The sequence below is a fragment of the Lissotriton vulgaris genome, chromosome 9 (genome assembly GCF_964263255.1).
Source record: "Lissotriton vulgaris chromosome 9, aLisVul1.2, whole genome shotgun sequence".
Lineage (NCBI taxonomy): Eukaryota > Metazoa > Chordata > Amphibia > Caudata > Salamandridae > Lissotriton > Lissotriton vulgaris.
In genome coordinates, this window is record NC_141697.1 from 505454365 (window position 1) to 505480139 (window position 25775).

General features: G+C 43.7%; 1 protein-coding gene across 1 annotated transcript in view; it reads left to right on the forward strand.

The window, feature by feature from the left end:
• Positions 1–25775, forward strand: part of TBPL2 (TATA-box binding protein like 2) — a 332712-nt gene that overhangs the window by 94062 nt on the left and 212875 nt on the right. Inside the window, exon 4 of the mRNA XM_086936669.1 lies at positions 25207–25298. Within this exon, the coding sequence (XP_086792795.1) occupies positions 25207–25298 (92 nt within the window). The remainder of the gene's footprint in view (positions 1–25206; positions 25299–25775) is intronic.

Below are 25775 nucleotides of genomic sequence, written 5' to 3' on the forward strand. Positions count from 1 at the left end.
GAGGTTCTGGCACCTCCCTGGACAGGAAACCTATTGTCCAGGCCTCCCCTGCCGGAGTTTCGTCCAGCAACAGGAGGTCAGACTCGTGTCTGTGGCAGCAGCATCCATTTTGTGATGCTGAGGCTCTGTTTAACTTTATCCGGGGAAATCAGTAACTACATGTCTTCTCCCTCTAGAATGGTGGAATGCTACCCCTGCAGAGGTAAAGATGAGAGGTACCCCTTAACAGCAGTCAAGGGAAATAGGGTTAACCAACCAACAAAAAGTAGAGATTCCCTTGAACAGAACTAAATTGACTGGGCTAGACAATTAAAATCATAACAAGATACACGTATAAAAAGAATTCTACAATTTATTGGTAATACAAAACATTAAAAGAGTGGACAGAGATGGAACCACTCAACAACAAATTAAAACAAGAGGTAAACAATTAAAATAAATTGACATTCAATGTTGACCAGCAAAATTGAGACACTAAGACAGAAAACAGTAAGACATACAACTCGTGCTATACTGGGTGTATAATCGAACTCTATTTCTGACACCTAAGTTGTGTACACCATAATACAGTATATCAACATAAATGTCTGAGTCATGAATTATACTACGTGGTGCGTCGACGCGTTTCGGTGGTTTTCCACTATATTGTCCACCTTTATCAAGACTACTCTTGGTATCTGTCGTAGTATAGGGGTCAATGTAATCACCCTGAAAAAGTGGAATGAATATACAATTGGTTATAATAAGTACATGAAAATTTGCAGTTGTCACAAGCATTTTTTCGTCTTAATATCATGTGGTGAAGCAGTAAAAGTAGTATACAGAAATACATTTGTGAAAACCTCCCTAATACAATGACAATCAAATAGTGCATCTGTAATGGTTTCAAAAATGACCGATCTAAATGCATTTTCGATGTATACATGCATATCAAACAATCACTGGTTTCCCTGTTTATTTTTAGGATTATTCTATCACATTCATAAGGGATCACAGTTTTGTATATACCTCTTTTTTGGGGAGAACCTATTCATATTTGTATCTAGACCTTTTTTGCCTTCAGTCTGTATTAGTAGAATTTACATCCATGAATACCCTGTACATTTCTATCAATGCGAGATAAGTCATCTATAGTGTTGATATTTTTTCCTTCTTCGGCATACATGTCTTTATTGTTACAGCAGTTTATAATTCTGTTCTATAAACGCAGTTTATAATTCTGTTCTATAAACGCTTTTCATAAAACAAGTACCTTTACCATAGACTAGTCACTTTATCCTGCGTTCACCTCTCTAATATCAAAAAGAGCGTTAATAAAATTTCCCCGCTGTCCTGAATATAACCAGGACCCCTGGCGTATCTGTTTGAGACAATATTTTCCTTTATCTGCACTACTGCCGTTTTGTAACTTAGAATATCACCGCCAACGTAAACGCATGGCCCAAACTCTTTGGGCAATATTCAGATTATAGGTCCGTTACCCTGGCCAATCAGAACGCAGTACCACGAGCCGGTTTATACTAATTTTGTGGTTCTAAATAGACCTCTTTGATTGGCTCCGATTTAGACCAATCATGCGCCATCTTAGGTATTAAAATATGGCGCCCTTTCCTCCCCGATACACTCCATACAACCAGAGGAACAGGCAGACCATTCGCGCAACACCAGGTAAGCGGCCGCTTTAATAGAGCAGCTAAAGTAGGTGAAGCCCGAGATAAAAGCGGGCCACTTTTAACAACTGCGCTTTATTTTCCCATCTTGATTTTTAGGGCAATAATCCCTCTATATCGTAGAGATATGATGCAAGCGCCCCATGTCCTTTAATCAAAAGGGTTCCATTATACCAGAGAAGCAAGCAGTCCTTTGCTCCTGAATAGGTAAGCGTGCACAGATAGTTCGGCAATTTAGAAAGCTGGCTTTAAAAACATTCTACTTCTCATGGCTATATATATACTTGTGTTCTGAATTTTAGTGCAACATAAGTACACACCGCAAGGACACGACCCTGGCGCCTCTGGTTTTTTAATAAAATAAGAATAAAAGAAAAAAAGAAAATATCGCTTTATGGGGCTCGATTATTCCGGACTGCCCAGATTTAACGTCACATTTTTTGACGTACCAGGTATGCTAATCATCGCAAAAAATTCTCTATTAAACCAGGATAAACAAGCCAGTACAAGTATGTTGTTCTCATAATGGAATATCCCCCATATTACGTACCTTAACTTCCACTATTTTGACTTGTAGGAGTATAATTTCTTTCTAGCCTGATTTAATCATGCAAACTTAAAGTGGATATTCAAAGCCGGTATCTTCCTACATCGCATTCTGACATGAAAATAACTTCTCAACGCGCAAAAATGGATTCTTAAGGTAATTAAACACCAACTAATATAAAGATTCCCCAGGCAATTTAAAAATAGAATAGCTTATATAACACACCTAACTTTCTGGAAATAATACCATTCATTTTCAAACAGTCCAATTCAAACATCCGTGGTTCCTCAATTTGGTATGTGTCATTAACAGATTATTCACCTTGAAGTGTGTGTTTTCTATAGCAATTTTCTAATTATTTTTTCTGCAATTGGGCATAATCCCAAATATGAATAGCTTCTCCCCAAAAAAGAGGTATATACAAAACTGTGATCCCTTATGAATGTGATAGAATAATCCTAAAAATAAACAGGGAAACCAGTGATTGTTTGATATGCATGTATACATCGAAAATGCATTTAGATCGGTCATTTTTGAAACCATTACAGATGCACTATTTAGATGCACTATTTGATTGTCATTGTATTAGGGAGGTTTTCACAAATGTATTTCTGTATACTACTTTTACTGCTTCACCACATGATATTAAGACGAAAAAATGCTTGTGACAACTGCAAATTTTCATGTACTTATTATAACCAATTGTATATTCATTCCACTTTTTTAGGGTGATTACATTGACCTCTATACTACGACCGATACCAAGAGTAGTCTTGATAAAGGTGGACAATATAGTGGAAAACCACCGAAACGCGTCGATGCACCACGTAGTATAATTCATGACTCGGACATTTATGTTGATATACTGTATTATGGTGTACACAACTTAGGTGTCAGAAATAGAGTTCGAATATACACCCAGTATAGCACGAGTTGTATGTCTTACTGTTTTCTGTCTTAGTGTCTCAATTTTGCTGGTCAACATTGAATGTCAATGTATTTTAATTGTTTACCTCTTGTTTTAATTTGTTGTTGAGTGGTTCCATCTCTGTCCACTCTTTTAATGTTTTGTATTACCAATAAATTGTAGAATTATTTTTATACGTGTATCTTGTTATGATTTTAATTGTCTTGCCCAGTCAATTTAATGCTACCCCTGCAGCCAGGACTGGCGGGGGGAGGGGGGGGTAGGGGGGTAGTATTCCAAAGTGTTTGACACCTTACACGACATGTTTTGATAAAGCCAAACCAAAGTTAGCATTAACCGCGAGGATTATAATGCACCTAAGAGTATATGGTATGGCTATATCGTAGAACAGCTATAAGGAGATGGTTCCGAAAGCTGCAGAGGGGCTCAGCTCACGCTAGGGCACTCTCTCTCATAAAACCAAGCACTCTGCCTCCAGGATTGTTAAGTGAGTTACAACGGGGTAGACCCTGAGAACTCCTTGACCTAGGCCAATTAAAACAGGTACATGTATGAATGGTCGGAGTCTGATATAAACAATAGGAAAAATCTCAAAATGGCACTTATTTTCTCAGTGAAATACTTTCATTCTATCAAGGACATCAATGTTGCTCAACAAACGAAGAACAAGTCAATACATTCGGTGCAAATTTATTTAGCACATCTTATGTTTGTAAACTGCATGAATTTCAACCCAAAAGGTAGATAATATTGCAATTAATGCATTGGCAATATAAGCTTAGAATCAACACATTTCTATATATTAAGTGAATTCAAAAACGTGTCAATGCGCTCAAGGTGCATAGAGAAAAGGTATTTAGAGGGGATGGGTAAGTGGGGGTGAAGGTGGGGACCGGGTAAAGGTGGTGTGACTGAGTTAAAATCACAGTGGGAAATGAAAAACCTTTACAGCCTGTGTACAGATCTAAAGGTTCCAAAAACAATCTCAAACATAGGTTCCGTAGTTATCCATTATTTAGTCCTATGTTTGGAACAGTGAAAAGTAACGATAGTCGACGTTTCGACCCCTGACAGGTACGGGTGATTCAGAACCTCAGGATGGGGTCTTCATCAGGACGTGGGGCTATAACAGGAGCGCTTCGCATGAGGCCCGTTTGGGCCTACAGCCTGGGGACCTTCCAAGGTTCCTTTGTCGTATGAGAGGTTGGTAGCTTTTCTCAAGGTCGTTCAAATGCGTGGGATTCTGTTGTCCACTGGACCAGCCGGTCCGTGGTGGAACGCCGTATGTCTCTGATTAATCGCAGCGCTAGTCTGTCTCTTTCCTCTCCTCTCCACTGCTGACAGCCAGAGGAGAGGAAAGAGACAGACTAGCGCTGCGATTAATCAGAGACATACGGCGTTCCACCACGGACCGGCTGGTCCAGTGGACAACAGAATCCCACGCATTTGAACGACCTTGAGAAAAGCTACCAACCTCTCATACGACAAAGGAACCTTGGAAGGTCCCCAGGCTGTAGGCCCAAACGGGCCTCATGCGAAGCGCTCCTGTTATAGCCCCACGTCCTGATGAAGACCCCATCCTGAGGTTCTGAATCACCCGTACCTGTCAGGGGTCGAAACGTCGACTATCGTTACTTTTCACTGTTCCAAACATAGGACTAAATAATGGATAACTACGGAACCTATGTTTGAGATTGTTTTTGGAACCTTTAGATCTGTACACAGGCTGTAAAGGTTTTTCATTTCTCACTGTGATTTTAACTCAGTCACACCACCTTTACCCGGTCCCCACCTTCACCCCCACTTACCCATCCCCTCTAAATACCTTTTCTCTATGCACCTTGAGCGCATTGACACGTTTTTGAATTCACTTAATATATAGAAATGTGTTGATTCTAAGCTTATATTGCCAATGCATTAATTGCAATATTATCTACCTTTTGGGTTGAAATTCATGCAGTTTACAAACATAAGATGTGCTAAATAAATTTGCACCGAATGTATTGACTTGTTCTTCGTTTGTTGAGCAACATTGATGTCCTTGATAGAATGAAAGTATTTCACTGAGAAAATAAGTGCCATTTTGAGATTTTTCCTATTGTTTATATCAGACTCCGACCATTCATACATGTACCTCCAGGATTGTTAAGGCCTTCCATAGGAGTGACTTATAGGTGTATATGTGTCTATATGTATATATAGATATAGGTATACTATATCTAAGTACGGGGTGTTTACACCACCTTACCCAGGCTGTGTGAACAGACCTGTGGTGTCAGTTTGAAAGGCAAACCAGGGGTGGCACAATATATGCTGCAGCCCCTGGTAGGCCTAGGGTGCACCTATGCCCTGCGTACCTATGGTACACTATACAGGGGCTCACAAGGGTGACCCAGTAACCAATCTGGTATCAAAAGTACATGGTATCAATTTAGAGAGAGAACAGCTGGGCTGTGGGCCTGATTAGCAGGGTCACAGCCACAATAAAGTCGAAAAACCAGAGAATCAAAGCAAAAAGTGGGGGTAACCATAGGAAGCAGACCCTACTCTCCTACAATCAGCACAATATATTGTGCTGATTTATGATGTATCCTTGCTTGACCTCAATCTGCGCCTTGTGTTATTCTCAGTCCAGAGGGAGTGCAGGGTGCCCTCCATACCCCCTAGAGCTGTCCCTTCAGAACTGGGCCCAGTACTAGCGCGGACCGACGCAAGCTTCTACCTCGCTGCAGCACAGTGCAGCTCCAGTCATCCTATTGGCGCTAGTCTGGCTAAGTTGACCCTTTGTTGCCCAAGTCTGAAGCGGTTTCATGCTCTTAACACCTGCTTGACAAGGAGCATTACTTCCATTTTGGAGTAGGCTGATTGTCCTTTCCTCCCGTGGCATCTTCTGGGCAATGCCGCTTGTCACAGATGTGCCTCAGACAGGAGCCTGCTGTCTAGACACTGCCTGCCAGTACCGCCCGTCACAGATGTGCTTCGGCATTGGCCGCCTCTCTGGCACCTGCTCTGAGGTATTGACGATCACAGATGTGCCTGAAGTACCTTTGCACATAAATTCCAGAAAGATCCCATAGCTAGACGCTGTCAACCTCATGGCAAGAATGGTGGACTTTTATGTAATAGAATTTCTTGAGGTGGAACATTTTAGTGTGTCTGCTGCCTCCCTCATGTATGTGCTATTGTTGGGGCACATCCCAGCCTTTGTGGGTGCATTGGCTGCATATCACGGAGACTCCCTCCGGTTATTGGGAACATAGAAGGCAGATGTTGTAGCCAATCAGAGATGGACACCTTTACATGATCATGTGGTCTGCAGCTAAAGCTACATCTGCCCAGAAAACTGGGCCTGCCATAATGGCTTTTCAGTTGATATGGTTCCACCTCTCTTTTCTTATTTCAAAACACAGCAATAGTAGTGATTCTCCTCTCCGGCAGGGCGAAAGTAGAATTTTCATGTGCTTTCCTTTTCCCAGAGTAACAGAACTGTCAGGAAATCCTCTGGCACTTGGGGTAAGGCTAGAATATCCAAAACTCCTTACCAAAGAGTCAGTTCACTTTAAACCGTGAAAGGTAGGTTAAAAGATGCACTAGTCAGCTATTGGCTTCCATTTTAAAATGTTATGATGCGTTTTAGCCAGGACAGAATGGTGACTTGACGTTAACGAATCAGTTTACCAAAATATGCTATTTGTGAACTCTGTGTCTGGGCAGGTTCCACAACTTAGTGCTTACATTGTAAAGAATGAGTGCCGGCGCAAAAGCTCTGCTCAGAAGCCCATCCCCAATGCTATTAAAGCACCTTGAAGTATATGGGTTCAGGGTGTGCCCTGCGTACATCCTTTTCTTGTGTTTGAGTTAATAGATTATAATGCTGCCTGTGTATAGGAAGACTTTAGGCCACACGCTTGGTGCGCGTGACAACTGCCTTGCTTCTTGGTTTGCTAATGGCATTGTTGGCAGGACAAAGGGAATAAAAAATGTTCCAAGTTCATGTTTGAAAATGTTCTCTTAAAAAATGGTTTTTAATGCAGCGGTATCATCTGATGCACTAAGGTGAAGCAAATACAGTTTTTTCATTTTCTAAGAGACTTCTTCATATGTTTACATGTTTGTTGCTTGATGTCATTAAGCATGAAGTTGTTCCTAAAGATCCAAGTTACAGGACACCTTCTGTGCTACTTTTCCATTACTTCAGTTAACGTGTAAAGAAATACTTGCATGTTAGTTCAACATATTTCTGATAGTGCTCAGTCAAGTATGCAACGGCATAGTGCTTCTGTTCACTGGGGTGGGATTGGGGGGCATCGAGTATCCCTGAACTAGTGTATTGCCTCATGCCTCTTTGCTAGTTGTCACCCCAATGTCACATATTTGAACCTGACAAAACTCTGTTGGGCTCTGGATGTAGATCTAATATACAGTATATTATGACTAAGGTAGCCAGGTTTCCTACCACTCTTAATAATCTTTCACTAACCTACATGCCCAGAGTAAATGGAAAACATCTGCATTATCTGCCCCAGATCGATTGCAACCATCACTCTCTGTAGGGTAGATACAATTTAATGTGAAGCATTTCTGATGTTGAGTTGGGTCAGTCGAAATTGGGTGTTACTTGTCGATGTCGTGGCATACACGAGGGCATACATGATTGCCTTATTACAGTCAACATCTGATCCTTGTGATTCACACTTCCCTGACATGTCAGCTTGATTGTATGTTAGTACCAGGGTGCCCCTCGGTTATTACTGGATACAGAGAGGTCCATGTGTGTCCCTTCACTGCAATTAATCCATCTCCTTGGATATTTCAGCCACCGGCGCTGACTGTAAATTCCACCCAGATGTTCTGGGAGGCTTTATCCCACCTAGATTTGTCTAAGAATTGTACCACCCTCTCATCGCAAGTCAGAATATTATGCTAAGCGTACAGATTACACATCAACAGGCTTACTCCAGCTACCTAGCCAGACACTCCGCTTTTAAATATAACTTGCGAAAAACTCTTCCATCCCCAAAGTAGTGCTTCTGTTATGAGTGTCAGCGCTTTCAATGCCGATTTGGTGACCCATTCCAAGATTCTAGACATAAAAGCGCAGGTGTGGCACAGCAAGTTGCAACATTACTGGAGCCAAAAATCTAATATTTTGGTGGCACATTGCAGTGACATCCCACCAACAAAGCATTTTACTATCAGGGAAGCCACCGAGCCAACTAGGAAGGTATTGCAGCTGGGGAGAAAAATAAAATAACTTCATTATGTGCATCACCTCATTCATATGTCCAATTCAGCATCTTCAGCCTCACCCTATGTTGGTGTCTGCACATTTCAGAGAGAGCAGCATTCTATCCAGTTCACCAAATACTCATAGCAAAAGCAGAAAAAACAAGCATTGGCATAGCCAATAGGTCTCACCTTTGGGACCTTATAAGTATTTAGCCATTCAACAGTTGATATTGTTGCACCAAGGATATTGTGTTGGATAACTAAACACTTATAAGGTCTCAAAGGCTTGTTCACTGTACTAAACGGATGTTGTCATGTACACTTAAAATGTCAGTCTGCAAAGGACGTGCTTGAGAATTCTTATACTAACACTAGATGTAATCCCTTCAATTGAAAAGGTTATTTTAGTTTACTGAATTCTCTTTTAAGACGTTCAAAACAGACATTCCGCAGGAAGTAGCATATGTCTTAGTTATCTTCTCACTTGCCATAAGATGTGTAATATTATGTTTTTGAATTGGCGGATGTTACTTCCAAGTGTAGTTTATGCCATGGGTGAATGGCCAGATATTAGTAAAAATAGAGCAACTGTTGAAAAGCTTTCAACAAATAGAATCTACTAGTTAATCTGCCGCCAATAGGAGGTGTTTTCAACCTCTTACCTGCACACTGACCGACTCTATAGTTGCGAAATACAAGTAGAAACGAGGGCATAGAATTGATCACTTTGAATTGAGCACATTACACAATGACGGAAATCTATTTAATGTGAGTAACTCTACAAATTGCCTTCACTGCCGCTCTTCGAGTCTGTTTTCACTTGCAAAGTATACTGAAGTTTTAATCGCAATTTCATTACAAGACCGGAGGCTACATTATGCATACATCTTTAATGCAGATCCCAGCAGCCGCATCACAATACAAAAGTTCCCAAAAAGAACAAAGGCAACAGCTAAATGCCATGAGCCAACAACACACAGCCTCTTTTAAATGTGGCTCCCAAGCAGATAAGTCCAACTTTATCTTGTCTCTGATTATCTCTGTTTTTCTCGTTGTTTAGAGGTTTTTATATGCTATTTTTGTAATATAATTTAGGTTTATTCGATATTGCGATGGGTGTGTGCTTATGGTGTGGCAGTTTCCTTCCCCGGTAATCCTTCACCCTTTCTACTACCGGTCTCCAATTTATGGAGATTCCCTCATCGCGACCCCCCCCCCGCCTCGTTTGTGTGCAGTTTGGTACTAGTGATTGTTTATCCTTATGTTTAATCACATGCTTGTAAATAACTCGACTCGCTGCGAAACATTAAAATTCTTGGCTTGACTCACTTTGCCCGTGCCTCGCATGTCTTCATTTTGGGGATAACCATAGTTTCTTTCAATGGTAAGTATCCTTTAGGTTGCTTAATTTTGGTTATTTTAGGATGACTTCCCTCTCTCGCTCGCAACAAGAGACTCGGAGGCATTGAAGGAATGGCCCTAAGCAACGGCGATGCCGCGTCGTCACGTTGCTAAGGGCATTTTCTTAACACGCTACGCCTCGTCGGAGCATAGAGGGGAGGTTCCATGACAACCCCTCAGTGTCATTACGCGCTCGTAATCTCTGGCGAGTGGCAGTTTGTTTATTTACGAGCAAGTGTTTTTTTTTTTTGGGCCTCATTTCATTGTGCAATATTTATTCTGATTTTCCCCATTGCGCTAATTTGTTAATGGGATGTAAATGTTTGAATATAATTGATTGGATTATCCCATTCGAGCTCATTTTAAGAGCCTGTTTTATTTTAAATATCCCGAATTGACGTTTTTACTTATTGGGATATAACTGATTAGGATTGTTCCTGATTGACCATCATTATCATTGGTTATTTGCCTATTTAGCCTCATTGGTTTCTTTGACAGCCCTTGTCTGATCTAATTTTACTGACATCATGTCTAGCTCGGGGTCAGAAGAGGCTTCCGCCCCCACTCAAGATTTGGGCTCTGACAAATTTAAAAAGAGGCTCCAGATGGAGATGAAGTCCTATTTGAAGGAAGGGCATTCTCACATCATCAGTTCAAAACGCCCCCCCTCAAGAAGATGAACCAGTCCGGGGTAAGAGGCAGAAGAAGAGCAATCATAATGATTTGGGCATGGGAGGTCTTGGCACCTCAGTGGATAAAGGAGGTCTTAGCACCTCGAGGAGTGAGGGAGGTCTTTACACCTCGAATCGTTGGGGTGCCCTTGGCGGCACAAAGAATTAAGGTGTCCTAAGCGACACACACATAAGGAATGCTCATTATGACTATGATGAACGTGGATCAGATTACTCTGAGTTTTTAGACTAGTATGTCCTCGATCTTAATGAGGAGGACCATGATTTTGGGGAAGCCTTTGAAGAGGCAACATCCTCCTCTAAGGACGTTATTCGTAACCCATTGGGTGAAGAGATGCTCTCACCTCAAAATTTTAAACACCCCCGGAGCTCCGAATGGTGTCCTCAGGAACACGTTGCAAAGTTTGTAAAGAAATGGATTAGATATCCCTTGGAGAGAGAGACTCGCAACATTTTGAGAGCAGAATGCGCTAGGCCATGTGGGGGTGATAAGACATGTTACACCCCTAATCTTGACCCTGATTTAATTAAATTCCTTTTTAAGTTGGGGCGTGACCCCAGGAAGGGTATGGAGAAGTCCTTTAAGAGCTGCCAGGATTGTCTACTCGACGTCCTCGGACCACTCACAAGGATCCTTGACTCGGCAGAGGAGAGCCACTTAGAGGGAACTCACCTCAATACTGAAATGATAAGAGGCTGGAGCCAGAGGGCCATTATTCTTTTGGGTAATGCCAATGCAAGCATCAATGCTGAAAGGCGTAGAGTAGTCCTTACTCTCATTAACCCCAAACTCAGTAATCTCACCGATAAGGAACCCTCCAAGAATCAAAAAGGGCTTCTCTTTGGCGAGGATCTAATTAAATCGCTTGGCAAGTATGTTTCGACATTTACCGCCCTAGACAGAGCGCAACAAACATGCGCAAGGTATTCAATACCGGTAATAACCTTTTTGGAAGGGCCGGAAGACGAGGCCAACCTTCCGGCCGTTACTCCCAGAGGCCCAACTATAGAGCATGCGGAGGTGGCAGTGGCTACCAGCAATACCAACAATATACAAGTCCGCAATTCTACCCTCAGAGGGGTAGAGGACAGCGTGGCAGGGGATTCAGATCACAAGGATCAAACTTTCGGAATAATCCCTCAGGTGAGTGTTTCTCCTCTACCTTCCTTTTCTTTCCCCTTAAAGGTGGGCGGCAGACTGAAGTATTTCCAAAAAAATTGGGAATCTATTACTCAAGACACTTGGGTACTGAACACCGTAAAAGGCTTTACAATAGATTTCGATCACAAACCTGTCCAAGTTTCTCTCCCGAAGGTTATTCCCCTGTGCCCAGAAAAACAAGCTATAATAGAAGAGGAAATCTCTTCAATGATTCAAAAAGGCGCAATTTTGGAGGTTCCTATGGAACTCGTGGGATTCGTGAGCAACCTTTTTTTGGTCGAAAAGAAAGACAAGGGTTGGAAGCTGGTTATAAACCTTCGGCAGGTCAACAGATTCATTTCTTACAGACACTTCAAAATGGAAGGAATTCACCTTCTGAGGGACCTACTCCTAGAAGGGGACTGGTTGGCCAAACTAGATCTCAAGGACGCGTATTTTACTATTCCCATGGCGAAGGTTCATCAACGCTTCCTCCAATTCCTATGGAAGGGTCACTTGTACCAGTTTCAAGCTCTTCTATTTGGTCTCTCTTCCGCACCCTGGTGCTTCACCAAGTTCATGAGAGCCGTTGTCTCTCACCTAAGATCAAGGGTCGTTCGTCTAATCATCTACCTTGACGATATTCTCATTATGGCGCAAGAAAAGTCTCACTTAATTCGAGACCTGGACTTTACGATGAAACTCATAGAAAGCCTAGGTTTCATCATGAACAAGGAGAAATCATGCCTGATTCCCTCAAAATCCATAGAATTTCTAGGCTTCACGGTCGACACCACCCGTTGTCTCCTCCTCCTTCCTTCGAAGAAAATCCCGAAAATAAAAAACAAATAAAACATGCTCTAAGCCGACAGAGTCTCTCGCTCAGGGACTTGGCCAGACTCCTAGGTCTCCTTTCATCTTCAATTCAGGCCATTTTTCCAGGGCCCCTCAACTATCGGGCTCTTCAGAGAGTCAAAGCGAGAGCTCTGAGGTCAGGACTCTGGTACGGCGATCATATTTCTCTGGACTCAGACTCACGTTCAGAGTTGGTCTGGTGGCTGAACAACCTGGAAGCGTGGAAGGGGAAGGCCATTTTCGGCTAATCCCCAGAATTCGTACTGGAGTGGGACGCCAGCCTGCACGGCTGGGGTGCTTGCCTCTTGAATCTGGTCTCAGGAGGAATCTCTCCACCACATAAATTACCTGGAATTGACCGCGGGACTTTATGCTCTTATGAGCTTCAGAAATTCACTTCAAGGGAGATCTGTCCTTTTAAAGATGGACAACATGTTGGCAGTATCTTATATCAATTACCTTGGAGGCACAAAGTCTGCAGACCTCTCCAATCTGGCAAGGAAACTATGGATGTTTTGCTTAGAGCACAAGATTGCTCTGAAAGTGGAATATCTTCCGGGGGCAGCAAACTCGTCCGCGGACTGGAACTCAAGGTTCCTTGTGGATTTCAGCGATTGGAAGCTGAATCCTTCTGTCGTCAGGACCCTGAATCGAATTTGGGGTCCTCTGGAGGTGGATCTTTTTGGGAGCAGGCTCACCTCCCAACTCGTGAATTATTTCAGCTGGATGCCCGACCCGGGTGCTCAGGCTTTCAACTCCTTCCTTCAACCTTGGAGGGATATCCGGGGATATGCCTTTCCACCTTTTGCAATGATTCAGAGAGTCCTTCAGAAGGTGAGACCAGATCAGTGTCTCCTCCTTTTAATAACTCCCTTCTGACCCTTCCAGGCGTGGTTTCCCACAGTTCTGGAACTGACTTGCAGTATCCCCTTTTTGATCCCTTCTCTGGAAGATCTTCTCACAGATTCAGACGGTCGGATACACCCTCTAATCCTCAATCGGCACCCATTACAGATACAATAGAATCTGGAAACTTTGGGTATGTTGGTGCATGGAAAGGGACCTGGATCCCTTGGAGGCCCCTATTGTTGATGTGACTAATTTCCGGGTTGAACAATTCGAAAGGGGACTTAGTTACAGATCCATCAACTGCTTCAGATCTGCAATTTTTGCAGGCCATACTCTTGTTAATGGAAAGACCATTGGGAAGAATGTCATTATTTGTAGGGTTATGAAGAGTATCCGTCTTAAAAGACCCCCTAGACCCAAGTATGATATACTTTGGGATATTAATTTGATTCTTCGTCTCTTTAGTAATTGACCTTCTAATTCTCTCCTCAATAGGAAGAATCTTTCTATTAACCTAGCTACTCTTTTATGCCTAGTTTCTTGCAGAAGGTCTTCAGATATCCGTTCTCTTGATATTACCTATCGTTCTTACAATGTTTTTGGTGTCAAGTTCGATATCCATAGTAGAACTAAAACCAGGTCTGACTCCATATTTTATCCCCGATTTGACCTTCATCCTAAACTCTGCGTTGTTGAGTACATGAAGGAATATGATCCTAGAATGTCTGGACTCCGTCCGGTTGGTGTTAATTAATTGCTTATCTCCTTTGTTTAACCACATAAGAGTATTAGTTCCTCCTCTATCGCTAGATGGATTAAATCCGCGATGAGTCTAGCTGGGGTTGACTTGAGTAGATTTCAGGCTCATTCTCTTAGAGGTGCTATGGCTAGCAAATCACTTTGGTCTGGAGGTAAGTTGGATGACATCTTGAAAGCTGCTGACTGGTCTAATGCTGGTACCTTAGCTCGTCACTATTGTAAACCCATCCAACACATGGCTGATGCTGTTTTAGGAGGCTTCCAACATGCATAATGTAGCCTCCGGTCTTGTACTGAAATTTCGATTTTCATATTTACATGACTAGAGAATCAGGATTTCATTAAAGACTCAGAGGCTGACATTATCCCTCCCTCCCTCCTCCGTAGGCATTCCAATGACTATTTTTACATTGTACAATTTATTGTAATGATTTACTGTTCTTGATTTATAACTGTTTATTTTATGACATGTTTGGAATTGTGTCTATTGAATTTTGGACTAATTTCCTTTTCCTTTTCAGATAATGCCTGATCTTGACAGCGCTTCCGTCTTTCAATTCAAGAGTGCATCCTGCCTGGATCTCTTCTTTTCCTGCCTTCTCCACTCAAGTCTCGAAGTTTGATTCTTTGTCGCCTCAAGCCTTCAAGCTTTTTCATGAACTTTTCCTTCTTTGTTGTCCTCATTTAAAAGAGGCTGTGTGTTGTTGGCTCATGGCATTTAGCTGTTGCCTTTGTTCTTTTTTGGAACTTTTGTATTATGATGCGGCTGCTGGGATCTGCATTAAAGATGTATGCATAATGTCAGCCTCCGAGTCTTAGTATCGCAATTGCCTTCACTGCCGGTCTTGGAGTCTGTTTTCACTTGCAAAGTATCCTGAAGTTTTAAAACACTGTGGTTCCATGTTATTTAATTATGTGAACAAGATGTTACCAACTTGCACTTAACTCTGCAATGGATTAGCATTTTTGACAAAGGGCCCAGAGGAGTTGTGAAAAAACAATATCTCTCAGGTTTTAGATGTGTTAAATTTCATTCGAGTAGTCTGTGTTGTAAAAATTGCAAGTTTTAACAGTAAAGAGACTGTTGCTTAAAACTAATTATGGGACGCAATTCATAATATTTACACAAAGAGGGAGTTCCCCCTCCCCTCCCCAATTGCTACTACTTTTTTAAAATGCATTGATCGCAATCCAGTGACGTACAGGCCAACAGACGCGAATCAGGTGGGAGACTCATGATTTTGCAAAGCCAGAAAGGGCTTTAATTTGGTGTTTTCGCCTGAAATTGTCCCTACATTAGTAAAAAAGTGATGAAGAAAATAAATACGCCCAATTTTTTATTTTTTTTTAAATCGTCCTCGTTCTGCGTTCCAAACATTGGCATATATGCATGCAATGAACAACATTAGTAACTTGGGTTTACCAAGAATTTACAAGGGCTTACACCCTAGCCATTGTTTATAATTCGTTAGCTTTTTTTGTGCTTCATTTGCTTCTTTCATATTCAACAAGTTTGCTGGTACTAACTTGTTCAGCTTGTCTCAACTGTTTGTTCCTACTCTGGAGCATGGCCTCTTTACCGTCCCTCTGACTAACTGGCTTTTATCCTTCCACTAGTCACTTTTAGGGAGTTACTTTTTAGGTCTCTGCCTGCGAAAGACTGCGCACATGCGCAGTCGAGCTGGCGAGACTTAATGGGATAGAGAGAACATCACTAGTGAGGTTAAGCCCCGCCCCTCTTCCCCATTGGCTGTCCTCCTAAACTGTGGCCAGCCATAGGAGAAGAGGTCTTAGTGACGTTCTTCTTTCTCTTTAAGCCCCGTCATTTTCAGATTGACTTCCCCGACTTACTGCTGGTGTAAAAGGTTTCTTATCTTCTTAATGGGTCCAGATGGCCCCATAAAGAAGATAAGGAAACTTTTATGCCAGCAAGAAGTTCGGGCGTCCAGTCTGAAAAGGACAGGGCTTAGAGACAAAAGGAATGGTGAGTGCTTGTCCTAAAAAGTCATCTGGAAAAGAGAGGCCACGGATCGGAATTAGTCAACAGGGTGAGATGCACGCCGTCTGCAGAGAGATTTCTAACTATAGTCTGGACATTTCTGAAAAGAAAACACAAAACCCCTTCACTTTCCTCCCCAGTCTGCATCACCTAGCCCCCCGCCCCTTCAAGGGTTTTAAATGAAGTTGTCGTAAAAAACTGAAGTAATATATCATGCACATTTCGTAATTATATTACGTTAAAAAAAAAACCAGCGGGTCGGATTGAGCTGCGACGCCATCGAACCAGGACCAGGCAGGGTCCCGCCGACCTGTCCGCCCGCTGCCTGGCCACGGACTTCCCCGGGATCTGCTCCGCCGCCAGTCCGGCACCTCTCCGGGGTGGGATGCGGCGCTTCTGCTGGCCTGACGGGATCCGCAGCCGCCTCTTTGCCAGTCTCCGGAGGACCCAGCTGGGAGTGGGCGCAGCACTCCGTCTGACTGGGGATCTCACAGCCGCCCGCCCTCAATCTGGGCTCACCCGCCGCTGTCTGCCCAGCTCCGTCCGAAGCCCTCCCCAGCTGCCTCAGTCTGCTCGCACTGCGGGGCTCCGTGGCCGTCTGTCCAAGGGTGCGCTGCAAAAATGATTGACGAGCGCTCTCTGTGCAGTGCAAGGTCTGCCTGCTCCGTGCCTGCATGTGCGCTGTCTGCACTCACAGCATGCGCGAGTGCACCAAACAGGCAGTCGGTACAGTTAGTGCAAACTGCCCGTTACGTGTCTATGTGTTTCCGGATGCACACACTGGGTGTGCGCTACATGCCTCAATGAATGTGCTGAATTCACTCACGGAATGGGCCCTGCGTGCATTAATTCACTCACTAGCTCTGTGCCTCACGCACTCACTGGATATGCGTGTGCATTCAACCAATAAGCAATACATGCAATTGATCCGCTCAAGTTCCATGTGTGCTCTGCGTGCACTCACTGGGTGTGCGGTCTTTGAACTCACTGCCACTGCATGCGCGCTGTTTTCACTCAAGGAGGTAACTATGTGCCGTGCCAAAGGTCCACCCCTTGCCTGTTTTTTCTCTGCCTTTATTGGCTGAAGGAATGTGTATGTGCACTGCACAAACACGCGACAGCATGCAGTTCGAAGGGCCTGCTCACAGACTTTGTGTGCGCAGTATGCATTCACTGGTTATTTGTACTTCAAGAATTTAACTGTGTGGTGCGAAGGTTGAGACCCATCTTTTGTGTGCTCTGTATCCACACACTGGGTGCAGTGTGTGAACTGCCCACTAAATACAAAGAGGCACACTGTGCAGTGCGTGCAGAGTCAACTCCCTGCCTGTGGGCGCAGTATGCACGGCCACTGTCTGTTTATCTTCACAAATTACTAGAGAGACAGATGGATCAGTGTGCACGCGCTTCACGGATCGCTTGTGCACGGGTGCAATCAAGGACTAGTGTATGCACTGCCCTGGTCTTGTAACCGATGGGTACATAGCGCACACTTTGTGGGCCTAGTGTCCACAGACTGGACCTCCAGTTTGTGTGTGCACTGTGTACACTACCGGCCGTACCTTGTGCACCCTGCCTGTGCCTGCACTGTACTCGCTGTCAACTTTAGACAATGGGCTCCAGCCTGCACCCCTTCTGCATGCCTGTTTTTAATCATATACAGCTAACAAAACGGCTGTAGTTTAGGAGGAGAAATGCATATATGCCGCACTAAGTCAAAATATTAAACGCCTGTTCGCGAACCACTGTTCAAGACTGTAAGTCTAGAAGAAAAGTGGAAGAAAATGCTCTTGCGCTTGCCAATCTGGAAATGCTTTGATCACAGAACAGAACAGAGTAAGAACCGATTGGAGACGTGGGCTGGTTCATGGACTCAAATTCTGATGTTACTACAATGTTTCATTCACCGCTAATATTGGTGCTTTAAAAGCACCCCAGAGCATGAATCGAAGGCTTGCGTGATGGTTTCTTCTAGTACCGTGCAAGTGTAGAACGGATCGTTTTCAGAGGTTGCCCTGATCACACGTATAGCGCATGTGCCATCCCTTGCCTTTCCAAAGCGCTGACTAGACAGAGTTCAGTGTTGCTGTCGGTGGGTCAGCTGGAAGTCCGTATCGCTTTAGAAAGGAGCTAGTGGCTTCAGTACAGTGGTCGAATTGGGCGGGAACGGCAGGGCACGGCGGGCCCCTACTTCTTTAATTCTGTAGATTCCGTTCCCCTACTTTTTTATTATGAGCATGCGTCCCTGGACGTCGGAAATATTTTGTTCGTGGACGGGCGGGGAGCAGAGAAGGAAAAGGTCTTTATCTCTTACTTCCTGCCCAGACAAGACAAGGAAGGTGTCCGCTTCTGCTCTGCCGCTGGCAGCTGCCCCCTCTTTCTTACTCCTATTCCCTCTCGTTCTGTCTAACTCCTTCTCACTTTTCCGAAAATCATGAATCAAGAAATGGTTCTCACCGTCTCTTCCCGTCGTCCATTTGTACCCCTGTGAAATGGATGCAAAAAAGAAAATCACTTTTGCTGGAAATGCCGTTTTGACATTTTTCTAGTCCAAAGTGCAGCCTCAGAAATAAAATGTTCCAACTCTGAAAAATAATTAAATAAAGCAAGATGGAGAGTTCTTAAAGTGGCCAGATACTTTTTTTCAAACCACAACACATTAGCGCCACTTTACAGAGTTTGCCAGTAAAGCGCTACTTTTGTTTTCTTGTCTTTTTTTGAACAGCATCGTTTTCCTCCAGTACCTCCTACCTGGAGGCAGAGCCGGCGCTAGGCATGGGCAGTGTGAGCAGCTGCCCAGGGCCTGGCACTCTGCCTGCCAGGATGGGGCCCCCCACAATAGCAATTAACACCCCACTAGTCCTCGTGTATGTCTGCTGATCAGAGTGAAAGAAATGCTTCACAAACGGGCTCATGGGAGGCCCCGCCCCCCCTCCTCGGGCCTCTAAGGGATGGTGTGGGAAGTCCTAGGGGAGGGTACACCTCTCAGGCAGCCAGTTCAGAGACTCGGCAGGGCGCCCATTGTCAGCACTTTAGCCACCACAGGTTTAACTCAGCCCCCAAGCAATTCTTACACCTTCAGTTTGGAATGGGCTGTACAAGAGTTGCTTGGGGTGGCTGAGAAGAGGAGCTGGGGCCCAAGTGGAGTCTTCACAAAGCAGCTTCCCGAGATCAGAAGGTGTCACTTATGTAGATTTCAGTGGCCTCCCACATTCCCTGTTGCCCAGGGCCCCGAAAATCCTAGGACCGGCCCTGCCTGGAGGTACTGCAATACCTGGTTGATGGGTGGATTGGAAAACGAAATGTGTACGGTGTCTTTGTGTTCACAAATGTGGTCTTTTGAAACCATACTGCTTACGTTTTGTAAGCATATAAGCAGTGGACATTGAAATGGGTCCTTTCTGGGCCCTGTAGTTATGTCCTTAACTTTTCAAGCAAAAATACTTGTTGATTTCTGAATAATGACTGTAAAAGCGAGTTCACCATGTTCCTGCTTACATTTTACATGCTTTATTAAATCTTTCATTCATTATGAGTGTTTGCTTTTTCCAGGATGTTGTTACCTTTTCTTTTAGGCAGCATATTGCTCTTGCCTAGTGTGTAATTTGAATTGAGTCACATCCAGTTATTTATAGCAGGTCAAATTGGATTGTAGCTGAAGGCAGTATGAGTTTCTCTCAGTGGGGCAGTATGGTGTTCAGTGAGGGAGCAGTTGTAGCACTGGGGGCAGAGCTGCTAAATTTAGAACTGGGGAACCAGGTTCAGCCTTCATGAACAGTCCCCCAGACCACTCTCCTGAGGGAGCACATTACCATGCCAGACCTTAGAAGGCACCAGAAAAGCCCTGGTGTGTTAGCACCAGCAGGGGGGGCAAGCAGTGTCAAGTGTGGGTTCACCTTGAAGGCTTGCCCACCACAATCCATACTGAAGCTCACCTCCAGTCTTGCGGGCAGGCCTACGAAGTAGCAGACCCTAGAGCAACAGGGACTCTGTCACTGAGGTCACAGGACCCCTGAGAAGAGCTGGCTCTAGGGCGGTGCGACTGGTGTGACCGCAACGGGCGCTGACTTTGAGTGGGGGCATCGTATATTATGGTTTTAAAAGCACTTGCTGCCTCCTTCCTGGCCGCCAGTTATTTTCGGCAATAATAAAAATGTCATGATAACTCTGATGAATAAACTTCTTCCTAGAGCGAGATCGGAGATTTGTCTAGTGGAAGTTTTGACTCATGGAGAGATAGCGCAGAGGGTTAATGTGCCTGCTGCAAAGAAAATGTACCAGGCCCATCACAAAGTGCACATATTGTAAATAGGTCAGTGGGTTACTGCTTTTGTCAGTGACATCCTTTTGCTACTTGCAGTTTATAAGTTAAAATCCTAACAAAGAACAGTGAGCTATTAACTTTCATCTAAGAGCTGCATACAAACTGCAAGATATAAACTAGAGCGTTATGTTTTTTTCCATAAGCTTTTGATTATCCTACTGTTGCAAAAAGTGTTATTTTTTATACAATTCAATAATGATTTTCCAGGAGAAACCCCAATCATGGTATTAAGTTTTAAATTCTGAGTTTTTGTTTCTCCAGGCCAATCACTATTAAACTATACTGTCTACTAGTATGGTTATCATGTGACTCCTACACCTTGTAGTCCTTTGTCTTATGTAACATTTCCTATACAGTCATTTACACACGTAAAATTGATTGTCTCTGTGTATATTGCTGACCACAGAAACTCCATGGCTCGGAAACAAATGGCTTGTGCTTCCACTTATTTTTGGGACATTCTGTGATTAAAATAAATTCACAAAGTGGAATATGTTTCTAATGTCAATAGCTCATATTAATTGTTAAATAATCATGTGTATCCATTGGTCGAATTACAAAACATAATAAGCTGTAACTGGTCAGTGAAATGCCACTTAAATACTAAAGATTGGGATGTTTTGCGCATCCTGGCCACACCTCTAACTCCGCCCACTGATCCAATTCTCAGGTTATTCCCGCCCTCTGATTCTCCGCCCACAGTTCCCCTACTTTTTTTTCCCCACTTCGACCACTGCTTCAGTACTGCTTTACTATTAGAAACCGGTCGCTTTTGCAATGCTCTAATATGGGTCTCTACTCGGCAATTTAATTTTTATTTCACTGCTTATAAAGTTCAAAAAGTACCAATAGGCGTCTTGGTGCTGAAAAACAAACCCAAAGATTAAACAAAATAGACAACCTAGAAGAAATAGAAGCAATACAGGGCCACGAGCAGTCTATTTATTAATCTTGCACCATTAGGTTTGCACCTTGCCCTCGAGAGCATGTCCAAGGGCTAGGGATGAGATGTAGGATTAGGAAAACATTTCTTTTAATATATAGCGTAAACGTGGTCCGAAGGTATTAGAGCGCCTTACACGAACACCATATTTATTACACACGACCAGATTAGTTTTCTGTATATGATTTTCAGGCACGGGGAGATTAAGGGATTTGCCCAGAACCACAGGATGCTCAGCCGACACTGAGACTCGAACTCGGTCCCCCAAAGTCGGCAGCTGTTGCTGCTTGGTCCCATCACCGCCGTGTTCCTTTACGGTTCTCAAGGGTGCTGTGCCGCTGCTCACTTAATAAGAATATGGTCTGGAGGTGTTTAGGGTTGCTTCTGTACAGTATGTGAAAGACTCCTCATTACTACTACCTTACTATTTGCAGTGAAAATAGTAGTGGTGAGTCCTTTCACCCTTTCAGTGTACAGTACAGCTTCAGTGCTGTGGTTAACTTAGAGATATTTTGATATTTGATATTTTGTGGGTATTTGTAAAGCGCAAGCGTTCGCTCCCAGGGGAGCATCATGGCGCTGGGCGAGTTACGGAGGAATAACTGAGGAAAAGTGGTGAATGAAAGATAGAGCTAAATGGCAGCCAGGACAGAGGAGTCTGATAGTTTGTAGACCCATGTCTTGAGAAGTTTCCTGAAATTGTTCTCATTGTTAATGGCTCTAAGGTCGATGGGTAAGGTGTTCCAGGCTTTAGCTGCCAGAACATTAAAGGATTTTCCTCCTCTGGTCTTATATTTAAATCTGGGGATTTGAACAAGGTTAGTCCCAGAAGATCTCAAGCAGCGCGAAGGGTTGTAGCGCTTGAAGCGGTTTACAAAATAACGGGGTCCTGTGTTTTGCATGGTTTTGTGGACTGTGAGAAGCAGTTTGAAAAAGATTCTTTTGTGCAGTGGCATCCAATGAAGTGAATTCAGGGCTGCAGATGCAGATGACCTTCTGGGGAGTTGTAGAACCAGTCGAGCTGCAGCATGTTGTAAGCTCTGCAACTTCCTGAGGGTATGACATTGTATTCGTGTCCTCAGTTCGCTTTCGCGCCAGGTCGCGGTGCTCAGTACATAATTTTCCGTATGGGTTAGCGGGTTCTGCTGCCGTGGAAGGACGGGCTTTCATTCAACTTTACGTAGAGCTTAATTGCTTTATTAGCACTTTCTGTGGAATGCGGACATTAGACCAGTCACATTGCTGATACCATCTGCCAATGCACCCCAAGTTCAGAGTGAAGCAGGGAAACGGTGAAGTTGGCCTATCTTTAGGAGAACGGTAAGAAAGATCACTGAGCGACTGGGTAAGAAAGTTAAGTACACAACCGGAAGGAAGGGGCGCATACTTGCTCTTCTTGAACAATCCTTGCTAATCATGTAACAAAACCGAGAAGAAAGCTTCCAGGTCCAGAGTGACTCCAGACCGATTTTAGAGCGCCGCTACTACGATAAAAAAAATCAGTGCTGAGCCTCTTGCAGCAATAACAGGAGCTTTAAGTAAGCATTGGCAGCACTCCAGTAAGAGGTAAGGCACTACTTGATGGGAGGGATACACGTGCATGTATGATTTAATCTGTGGGAACTTCCCCTTCATGGAAACATCACCGCAGCCTCTGTAACTGCTTATCAAAGCAACCACCAACCTCAAACTATCAGCATAAAGATTACACGAAAGAGAACTCGTACTTCAATCTGGGGAGCACGTGCAGTGCCCTGCTTTCATTGAAGAACCACAGAGTAGCCTCGAATCGCTACCTGCCCTCTGCAGTGCCAGGAGATCTGTTACCAGGATTCCTAGAGGGGGGGGGGGAGTGTCCTTTGTAATGCAATGTAATGGTAACTACAGCCTCAGCCTCCCCACAGGCTGCAAGGAAACTAAGACATACGTCTTTTATTCAGTACCAGTAAATCCAGAGAGTGACAGAGATGGAGCACAAGAGAGTGCAGAGATGACTCGGAAGGCTTGTTTCCCTATTTTCAAACTAGACGAGTGAACAACTTGGACCCTACGGTTGTGACTGCTTAGTTGAGATAAAATTATCCTGACTCCACCATCATGCACAAGCTTCATACAGCTGCCCCAGCTCCCTTCCTTAATCCCACCCTGCTGCCTCTCAGCTCCTCTATCACCCTGATCACAACTTTAAAAAAAAAACATGACCCAACCCTCTTCAATATATCTTTCGAGTGTTTATTTTTCTTTCTCACTTTTTTTCTCGATTTCTTATTTGTTTGTCCGCACCCGTGGTTCCTGTCCTTGTTTCTCACCATCCTTACTTATCTCGCTCTATTTTGTACTTTCTTGCTTTTATCCTTCACTGTTCATCCCCTCTTCATTATATCTTTTTCTGTGTAACCCTTCTCGTTTGGTATGATGTATTGAATTGTAGCATTTGCATAGCGCCTCATGGCATGACCTCAAAGCACTTTTGGTAGAATGGTAGAACGAATAGGAGGCCACTTTATTCGTTGGGAGTGATTGGTAGGCAGTGGCCTATTAGGGAAGACTTTTGGTGTTGTGAGAGGTTTAGAGGGGTGTTCCAAACGTGGTAAAAGTAGCTGCACATATGTACGAGGGAAGAGAAGAGGAGTATGAGGGCTACAGTCACATCCGGCGTCTACTTCCGAACTTGCTGCAAAATAAACAACACCCGGGGGAAGAATAGAGAGAGCGGGGTGATAATTGCCAACGCAGATAGTACACACAAAGATCCGTGTGGTCTGTGGCTCAGTGTGTGTGTGTGTGTGTGTGTGGCTTTGTGTGTGGCTCTGTGTGTGTGGCTCTGTGTGTGTGTGTGTGTGGCTCTGTCTCTGTGTGTGTGGCTCTGTGTGTGTGTGTGGGTGGCTCTGTGTGTGTGGCTCTGTGTGTGTGTGTGTGGGGCTCTGTGTCTGTGTGTGTGTGTGTGTTTGGCTCTGTGTGTGTGTGTGTGTGCGCAAATGCAATAGGTCTCGTATTTGCGAGAGATTAAGCTATTGACATTGTAAACGACAATGCCATTTATTTCTCTGTTTTCAAAAAACCAACACATAAATAAAAAGTTTGTCATTTACAATGCTAATAGCTCTAGCTTGTGCACAGGCAAGACCCTTGCGTTGTAAATGCTTGTTTCTTTTAGGTTAAGCATTCCATGAGAGTGTATGTGTTTCCCAGCTCTTTCCTTCTCTCTCCCATGTGACCCCACAAATTCCCACCCCCTCGCACTTGTGTACTTCCCTTGTGTACTTATCCCCTCCCTGTGTTATCACCTTTGTGTGCTTTTCCCCTGCTCATCTGTTCCTGTCACATTTTTCAGGTTCTCACACTGGTTTGCTTTGCTCTCGCTCCCCGTTCTATGCTCCCCCCCCCCTCCCACTCTTTGTGTTCTTTCTCGTGGGTGCTTCTCCCCCCACAGCCTGTGTATCTCGCTCCCAAATGCAATGTTTTCCCCTCCTTGCCCCACCCACTCATTCCATTTTCTTCTCCTTTTTCAACCATCCTTTGGACCATTTATCTTTTATTTTTGAAAGTGCTCTTCTGCACTGAAACATTATTTATTCTTATTTACTGATCCAAATGGCATCCACCAATTTGGATTTGTAAATAAAAAATGAAAGCAAGTGGCGCCGGCATGATTTTGCTGCAGCGTGCATGCTTTTTCATGTGTGCATGCATCATGAAAATGAATGATGTGACTGCCAGCATTCATGGGGTCATTGTGTCTTTATTTATTTGCAGCGCAGCACTGGGAAAAAAGCCCGACACTATGTGCGACTTTTTCTTTTTGTTGAAGCTCATCCTCCGCTGTGTATTCTGTCCGAGTAACTCTCTTCTACATTGTTTAATCCTAGAGGTTTGCTGCCGTGATAATGAGAATCAGAGAGCCCAGAACAACAGCACTCATTTTTAGCTCTGGAAAAATGGTCTGCACTGGAGCAAAAAGGTAACACTTGTTTTAGTTGAATTTTATTAATAACGAAATAGTGTGGAGGAGCTGCCCTACTTTAAGAAACAAGTCCCTATATAATAAAAACACATTTTTCTAAAAAGCATGATTTTTTTTTCTACTCGTGATATTGAGGCTACTCTTTCTCCTTTGTTGTCTTGAAGAACAGAAGTATTTAACCTTTTGACTTGTTTGGATCCCCACTTGATCATTACTTGAATCTGGAGACCCCCAGTGAATCATCATTGGATTCCGGAATCCCCACTGAGCCGCTGTTGTAATTGGGGACCCAGTTCTAAGCAATTTTGATGATTCGCACTGCAAAACATTACACAGAAAGACCGAAACAAACCTGCATCAAACAAAGACACAAATGATGGAAAATTTGAAGCTTTTATAAATTCAATTGAGGGCATCCATCGGCCATTCTAGATTCTGTTTGATGCACTTGCATTTCTCACACAAATCAATGTC